This window comes from Oryza sativa, chromosome 4, assembly GCF_034140825.1.
Source record: "Oryza sativa Japonica Group chromosome 4, ASM3414082v1".
Taxonomy (NCBI): domain Eukaryota; kingdom Viridiplantae; phylum Streptophyta; class Magnoliopsida; order Poales; family Poaceae; genus Oryza; species Oryza sativa.
The window spans coordinates 25935016-25944103 of NC_089038.1; the positions used below are offsets into that span (position 1 = coordinate 25935016).

Sequence of the window (9088 nt, forward strand, 5' to 3'; positions counted from 1 at the left end):
TTACTAGCCATCCCATGAAATTAATAGGATGCCACGTCATCATCTAGATAAAACAACCACGTCATCTCATGTGTGAATCCATTCATCGATAGTGTGGTTTTGTGAAACTAAACTACCAAAATATATGTACTTAAATGCCAAGTGTCAAAATATGTGTGGTTTTCTGCAACTTGAACCATAAAACATGTAGTTTTGTAAAATTTACTCTTATAAAAATATGATGTGCGTATATGTGTTTATATGAGCGAGGCGTCCGTACTGTTGAAGGAAAGGAAGTTGCAAGTGACTGTGTATAGGCAGCATAGGGCACGAAAAGGGCTTAGCGCCATAGAGTGTGCACACTGTGCAGTGCTCGGAAAAGGCCGTGGTCGATCGGTTGCCGTCGTGCTGTCTCACCTGTGTTTCTTTCAAGTGGACTCGAGTGATCTACAGTTGAAAACGCACAGGACGGTGCAGCAGCCTGCAGTTCGTCGTGCCCACAACTTGGCCGTGCAACTGGTGAAAAGGAGCACTGGCACCGCTGCCTGTCATCCATTCGCTTTAGCAAAGTCGACATGATAGCCACAGGAAGCACACTTTCATCAGAGTGTAGGGAACCAGGGATATGCTGCGTATATGTAATTATGCATGATGATCGCCACTGCTCGTCACCGGAAAGCTGAAAGGGAACAACGAAAAAGCCCAGAGTTAGCATCTGTGTTGACTCCGCCCATCAGAAGCGAATTGCGAGGCAGCAAAAAAACGTAAGCCATCAGCCTCTTGGGTCAGCAACATCGTGCTCTCTCCAGCGTTTTGCCGTTTCGTTCTGCGTCTCCGCCTGCTTTGAAATTGTGCAGTTAATTGCACGAGGCAACTGCTTACCTTGACGATTCTACAGTCAGCAACCAGCAACGGAAAACGCCGGGTGCGTGCGTGCGTCGAGCCGTCGATATCCAGCATATTGGCATATCAGGAGAGGAAGGGGGAAAAAAAAAGAAAGGAACAGCCTCTGCTCGTAAATGGCATGTCAGGGCATGACTATGACACTGAAAGAATACATCTTTGCCTCAGAAAAACGGCAAGAGTTACAAGTTTTCACTTTTCAGTCGCATTGTACATTTCTAACACCTCCCCTCAGCAACAATGCTATGGCTTCAACAACTCTTTGACCAGTACTCTGTATCAAAATAGCTTAACTAGCTACTCCATCTAAATGAACAGGAAGCGTCAACAAAATGGAGGCCGGGCACTATATCATCTGTACACTGTTTGATTACCTCACAACATCGCCTACCAATGTCAGTGTACGAGAAAGCTTACAGCAACGGGTAGCTTCTTGAGTTAAAAAGACAAAGATTAACACCACAATGGCATCCCTATGAAGAACTACGCTGACTCTCGCAACCTGGGCAATTGTGCAAGCTCTCATGGATGTAAATATCGCAATCAAGGCAGAAGTGTTGGTTGCATTTTGGACAGCGAACATGGAGGCTAGATTGACTATCTGCAAGGATATTGGATAAATAATTAATAAACCTGATAATTGCAAAGTACTCCCTCCGTCTCAAAAAATAACGAACCTAGGACTGTATATAACACATTCTAGTACAACGAATATAAACAGAGGTATGTCCAGATTCATAGTACTAGGATATGCCACATCTAGTACTATGTTGGTTTTTTATGGGACAGAGGGAGTATAATCTAGCACAAAAACCAGTGAAAAACATTAAATGTAAGAGAAGTATGAGGATTGGTAATTGAAGAACATGATGCCATGTAATAACAAACAAATGTAAGCTTTGTATTATGTATTTTCTCTTCTTTTTTCTACCAACTGCAACATATGTAGCACAATAAGGATATCTTTCCTTGTATGAAAATGCATTGAAAAGGTAGCATGTACTGTTAGACGTGTTAAAGAACTGCATACCAGGGTTAATAAAGCTTTGCTGGCAGCCGTAACACTTTTGTCCTCCCTTTTGACCTAGTCTATTTGGGTGCACGGAGGACACCTCATCAAATGGTTGTACAGGGAAGAGATGATGATAGGACCTTGCCAGATGTGGAGAGCTAACTAGTGTCAGCCCGCAAGTTCGACATTCTGTTGGAAGCTCACATACATTGACTTTGCATCTAGGACATATGTAACCTTCAGCCCCCGACTTTATTTTCTTGTGACAAGAGCAGATGGAGATAAGATCCTCTGCTCCTCTCTGCGGAAAACCCATCTTAATCAAATTAGCTGCAGCATACTCAGCAATTGCAGGTGGTGGAGGAGCATGTTCCAGAAGCAATTCCTTGAAATGGGACTGCCAAAATAAAACAGGCATTATTTATCTTCACAATAACTGAATAAGGAAAGGTAAACACACAAAGCATATTTTAAGACCTCATCCAGTGCAACTGTGTAGGATCCGCCAGTCTCTTCACACAGATATTTGCAGATAAAAATCTCTGCAGCAAGCCCAATAACCGAACATCGTATTTTGGATTTCTTGCATTTTGCTATTGTCTCCATGATATCTCCAGGATCACAGGTATTCAGGGCCGAGTACAAAAATAATACTTCCTTGTGACCATATGAAGGAACCTGGTCTAAATAACCATGGACAAGCTCTAGAGCATTCTGCAGAGATGGTTCACCAGAACACTCAAGCTTCCCCATCAATGCTTTAATCTGTGATTCAGGACTACCTCCAATCTCTGTAAGTCGATGGGAAATCCCATCTTTCATTGTCACTATCCCCACATGACTCAAGGGATTCTGGTCAAAAAATTCCCTTATGAATACCTCAGCATATTTTGCAACAACAGCCATTCGACTAGGTCGATAATCCATCTCTGAAGCTGCCTACATGATCAAAGATACAACCAGGATAAATGGAGATTACAACCGAATGCAAAGAAGTAAAAGAAGTCGTGGGCAGCATATCAATTTGCAGTAAAAATATCTTCATCACCAGAACAATCATGAGCAGCCTACTTTGTGAGAAGAAAATGTACATATGCTAAAATAAATGGTATAGGCCCTCTCCAAGATTTCTTGGAGCTAGGTATTTCTAGCTCCATAAATCCATGGATCTAGATCTACGATTACGTTAATAACATTTAAATAAATTATTTCGTGCACATTTCAAATGAAATTTAGAATTTTAAACCATTATAATTTAATTTATAAACTTCAAATCTACCATGGATCTAAGATCTGGAGCTGTGCCAAAGAGGATCTTATTTACTACCTATCACCCAAAGGAAGAAAGGGCTTTTTCCACATGAATGCATACACAAAATATACGTAGTGTTCTCAAATCAACAGAAAACACTTTCCAACAATGTCAAATGGTATGGAGCAGTAATGCAGTACGGTGCCCCTTTCCTTTGACATAAAACAAATGACGATCAACCAAAACGCTTTACCGCTTCAGAATCTTGATAATGAAAAACCTCACGCTCCTCCGATTCCTATGAAGTTTTCAGATAGGACAGAACCAAGAGAAAATTGCTATTAGCATGAGCCTAACAGGGATGGGGTATGAAATATGTCTTTTCCTTTTTAGCTTGCTCATAAGAGTCATAGTGCAGTAATTTATAGAAAGAATTTTATTTACCACAGATCTCAGGAGACCCTTTGGCACAAGAATTTTTTTCCTTTACAAAACAAACTATTATAATTGTAGAAGAACCATTTTTAATACAAACCATATACAATTTCATTTTAGTTTGTGAACTTCATTGCGTTCAATGGTTGGCGAAAACCCCCCATTCAATCTCTGGTTATGGCCCTGGTCAATGGCAAACAAAAATGGCTAGATTCCAGTATTGCCCTGATATGCACCGATTATAACACCCACTCTCAGGGACTAAAAGCAGAACACCTAAGCAAGAAGACAAGCTAGCAAATCATACATGAGTGATGAGATCATCAACTCAAACATCAAACCTTGATGTGGAAGTGGAGAGGATTGCGCAGCTAGTCACTGAAATAGCTAGCATATGAAATCAAGCTAAAAGCACTACATAGTGATCACCGATTCAACAATACTGCCTCCAGTCCACATTTCACACGAACCAAATTGAGGCCATGGGCAATACCACCAGATCAGCCTCGGCACGAGGTGTTGCATTTAACAAACACTGAGAGGTTAGCACGATCAGCATTGCCCGCCATCCCCAGTGATCCTAACCCGAGCTCACGGAAAACTCCGCACTCACCAAGTGCTCGACGGAGTGACTGACCCGAGGACAAGCTTAGGAGAAGGCACGGGGGAACGAACCCGGGAGAGATCGATGACGATGTAGAGGTAGCGGATGAGGCCCTTCTGGATGCGGGCGGCGGCGGAGGCGGCAGAGCGGAGGAGAAGGCGGCGGCGGTACTGCGCGTGGACGAGGGTCTTGGTGTCGATCGGGCGGAGGAGGCCCGACTCGTCCTCCTGCAGCGCCTCCCATGACCGGTCGTCCGCGTACGCGCGCTCCCAGGCCTCGAGGACGCGCCCCTCGCCGGACTCCTCCTCCTCCTCGTCGTCGTCGTCCTCGTGGTTGCGCCGCCGGGCCGATGCCGTGTAGGGCGCGTTGAAGCCGCCGCCGCCGCCGCCGACGCCGTACATGGTGGAGGCGGCGGCGAGGCGGAGTGGGAGCAGAGGAGGAAGGAGAGGCGAGGTCGGGGACCGGGGAGATGGGCCAGGTTTTGGGGTTCCTGGGCTTTTGAGTGGGTTTTCCTTAACTTTTCTAGCTTTCCCATGCTTGACGGTTGAGGCCTTACTTGCTTGCACTTGAAAAAAAAACTGAAAACCCATCTAAAATTTTATGAATATTTTTTGGGGGTTATCGTCAAATCTTGCAGATTTAGGGTCAAAAGATGTGCTTCGTGATTAAGATAAAAAAAGATGTGCTTTGTGATTTGTGCTCTATATTCTTCTCCTCTTGCTTTAGCAACCTCCTTTTCTTTGTCGACATTGGCGCCACCCTGAACTAGAATCGACGGATTAGGGTCCATATTAGATTTAGGGTAGGGATTGGGGAAGAGGGAGGAGATCGTCGGTCTTAGAGGCATGATCATGGGAAGTGGTGGACCAAGGGGGGTGGTGGACAATGGATGCTAGTGAGGCGTCAACGGCGATGTCAGCGCCCATTGGGATAAAGGAGCGCGGTAGGGGCAAAGCAAGCTTGTGTTAAGAAGCGGTAGTCGGTGGTGGTGGTTATGAGCAGCCGAAGATGGGGAAAATGTCGGATCATGGGCATCTGCTGGCTTGAGAAGGAATAGAGGGGGGAGGGCTCCGTCAATATTAATGACACTTCCATCCAAGTGATAGCACAAGAGGCGTCAAGGTCGAGCATGTCGTGCATCGGTGAGGAGGGAAGAAGAAAAGGAAGAGGGTTAACGTGGGGGGATTTGAACGAATCTCAAAGTAATCCAACGAGGGGTTTATGTCAAATGTAAGGCTTATTTCCTTTGTCGAGTTAAGTTGACATATGCACACACTAACTTTATGCATCTAAGTCCTAACATACACTCAAATTCGAACAGTAGCCTCGTTTAACATGGGTATAAACTTATCCACCAAATATTATGTGCATTCAGTGCCTCCGGAGATTAAGTCTCCGAGAAAGTGCAAGCACCAGCATACTACCTCATCAGATTAAATCCTAGAAAAAAAATGCAAAAGCACCTATACTAAGACTACAACTTGAACTTCGATGGATATGTTCTACCGCAAGGGGAGCTCAGTTGGCAAATTTGATGAATAATTTTGATAAACTGAAATACAGGTTGTAGTACTTTGCATAATAATAAAATCACTAGACATCTGCACATGTGCATGTTTGAACTTTCAGACACTTCATAAAAATAAATATAGTTTTATGTTGACAGTTGGAATTGCAGCATTGGCAATGTGGCACCTGACCACCTCGATTTTTTTAATAACGAAGTTCATGCGATCTGTAAGTATTTATACTATAAATTCATCTCTATAGTTTATATCATCGACATGGTTGACTGGTCGACATCGCATCTAATGCGCGAATGTATCCATGTCTCATGTGCCACGCTTTTGTTATACAGGTGTCGCTGATAATATCTTCGACAGACTTTGCAGTACTAGGTTCCAATGCTGCAGTTCCACGGTTGTTGTTCTGTGCTTCTGTTGTAATGCCACTGATGACAGCTAAGCTAGGACTAATCCTAATTCCAATCAAAACCTTAAGATGTTCCTAGTTTCCTACAGATCAGCTAACTTCAGAAGGATGAAAGTACAGTCTGATATTTTCCATGCCTCTTGAAATGTGCACTTCATCTTCATGCATGTTCATCAATCTGTTATCTGTGAATAAACTTGATGCATTCTTCATCGCATTGTGATCCTTGACTTATGTTTAGAAGATTTTCATCTCTAGACTTCGGGGTCTTTCTGAAGATCAGGTAAGGCCGAGTTTAGTTCTAAACTTTTTTTTAAACTTTTAACTTTTTTATCACATTAAAACTTTTCTATACACATAAACTTTTAACTTTTCAGTCACATCATTTCAATTTTAACCAAACTTTTAATTTTGACGTGAACTAAACACACCCTGACTTCAGTAGGATGAAAGTAGTCTGATATTTTCCCTGCCTCTTGAAATGTGCACTTCATCTTCATGCATGTTCCTCTGTTATCTGTGAATAAACTTGATGCATTTTCCATCACAAGTATCATTTAGGCCTTGTTTAGATCTAAAAAATTTTAGCCAAAAACATCATATCAAATGTTTGGACACATGCATAGGACATTAAATGTGGAAAAAAAATCAATTGTACAGTTTGTATGTAAATTGCGAGACGAATCTTTTAAGCCTAATTACGCCATGATTTGACAATGTGATGCTATAACAAACATTTGCTAATGACAGATTAATTAGACTTAATAAATTCGTCTCGCAGTTTACATACGGAATTTGTAATTTGTTTTGTTATTAGTCTACGTTTAATACTTTAAATGTGCGTTCATATACTTTAAAAACTTTACACTCAAATAAAAACACATCCTTAGCTTATGTTTGGAAGAGTTTCTAGACTTTGGGGTCTTTCTGAAGATCTCTTCTGGCAATCGTTGAGAAGCACAGCAACCTCTGTGCAATAATAGGCCTGGAACTATGCGGTGATGTTCTTTTCTCCTTTTCTCTTAAAGATAAAGATGAAAATTAATTTTTTTACGCAAAAACGAGATGATATTAACGTATGTTGATTGAGTTTTAATTATTACAAACTTTAAAAATAGATTAATATGATATTTTATAGCAACTTTCATACAGAAAGTTTTCGCACGAAGCGCATCGTTTAGCAGTTTGAAAAATATGCCACGAAAATCTTAATCTTCATCCTGTTGTGTATGTCAATCAGCTGTACTAGTCATCTCCTTTCAGAAATTTTCAGAGCAGCGTTTGGCTCTTGTGTGTGGTAGTCTTGGGCTATTGGCTCTCTTCAGAAACTTGCAGAGCAACTTCAATTCGTACAAGCAGACTGTATCAATGAGCATAAATGGTTGGCAGTACTCTTCCAGCCTTTGTCCTCAGCTGCTTATCCATGCTCATTTTCCACACATAAACCTATCCCTCCTCCTCTTGCAAGTTCCCTTCCTTCGGCAACCGTTTCTGCAAATCTGCCAACCACAGGTCAGACCTTGGCTCTGCATCAGCCTCCAGGTCCAGGAATTCAATGTCCTCAAAGATGTGTTCATCACCAGTGTTGGAGCGTCCCTATTGCAGACAGTACAACTGATGCCCCGTGTGTTTTTTTCCGAGGACTTTCCCCCTGTCACATCGAACGTTTGAACACATGTACGTATTATTAAATATAGGCTAAAAAATAACTAATTACATAGATTATGACTAATTCGCGAGACGAATCTTTTAAGCTTAATTGCTCCATGATTTGACAATGTAGTGCTACAATAAACATTTACTAATGATATATTAATTAGGCTTAATAAATTCGTCTCGTGGTTTACTGACGGATTATATAATTAGCTTTTTTATTAGTGTCCGAACACTCCATGCGACACCCTATATAATACCCGATGTGACACGCTAAAACCACCCCTGATCTAAACACCCCCTAAAACTTATAATAGGAGTATTTTCTAAAAACATTCTAGTAGGAGAGTATGAGTATTTCATCTTCTAATGAATTGACGTGTAAAACTTTCTGATTATGGCTTACACTTAAAAATATGACTTAAATATTTCTTTTTACTTCTTATTAGCTCTCACTGAAAAACAAACACCTACACAATAATAGTAAGATATGATTGTATAAAGATAAATCGATGACTGACAACTGATGATATATAAATATGTTATATTAGTTATTTAAAGTTGTTTGTTTAAGCTTATGATATGTGCAAAACCACCATCCAAAACTATTTTAAGGGCAAGTGGATAGTATGACAAAGTTCAAACTTTAGAGGGTTGGATGTCCGATTTCAAAGCTCAGGGTGTTAGACGATCTTCCATCTAAAGTTTAGGAAGTATTTGGATTCTTTCCCTTCATCTTATATCAACACTAGGGGTGGCGCGCGCCGTTGCCGCGCTGCCGGCAACAAGACAGGTAAAAAAACAGAGGTTACATGAAAGTTAGATATGTATAGAAAACAAGCATGCGAGAAATAAATTAAACAAAGGCAGGTAGTCATACATACATAAAATAAAAAAGAACACATTTTATTACAAATAAACCCTACGACCTCAGCAATAAATACTATATTTTGTGGTATAAATTTGGTTCTAGTCTGGATATAATAGTCATGGATTTGACTAAACATCTTGCAGAATATCACCAAAAAGATTATATTGACCAATGGAACAGAACTTGTCGCTTGCAGTTTTCAGTAAAGAAAATCTACAATTCTGAGCAGAAAACCCAAGGAAATTTAACACTTGAACCACATCAATGAAAAACTGATATAGAAACTTTGAAACCCACCTATGCAAGACCACCACGCCACCTTTTTTATAACTCTGCATGATCAAACTGTGGACAAATGCAATGCAGTATATTATAAACTGTCACATACAAGATAAATATGGTGCTGCATGGAATTAATCAATTACCATTAGGCTGGCCAGTAGCATC

The 9088-nt window shown here is 41.0% G+C and overlaps 1 protein-coding gene across 1 annotated transcript; it reads right to left on the bottom strand.

Annotated features, from left to right (window-relative positions):
* Nucleotides 1-989: 989 nt before the first annotated feature.
* LOC4336358 (general transcription factor IIH subunit 2) lies at nucleotides 990-4677 on the bottom strand. The gene is made up of 4 exons (XM_015778197.3): nucleotides 4257-4677; nucleotides 2372-2833; nucleotides 1913-2291; nucleotides 990-1483 (listed from the first exon to the last, which is right to left on the bottom strand). The coding sequence occupies exons 1-4, from the start codon at nucleotides 4584-4586 to the stop codon at nucleotides 1356-1358; spliced, it is 1299 nt and encodes a 432-aa protein (XP_015633683.1). The 5' UTR covers nucleotides 4587-4677; the 3' UTR covers nucleotides 990-1355.
* Nucleotides 4678-9088: the final 4411 nt, after the last annotated feature.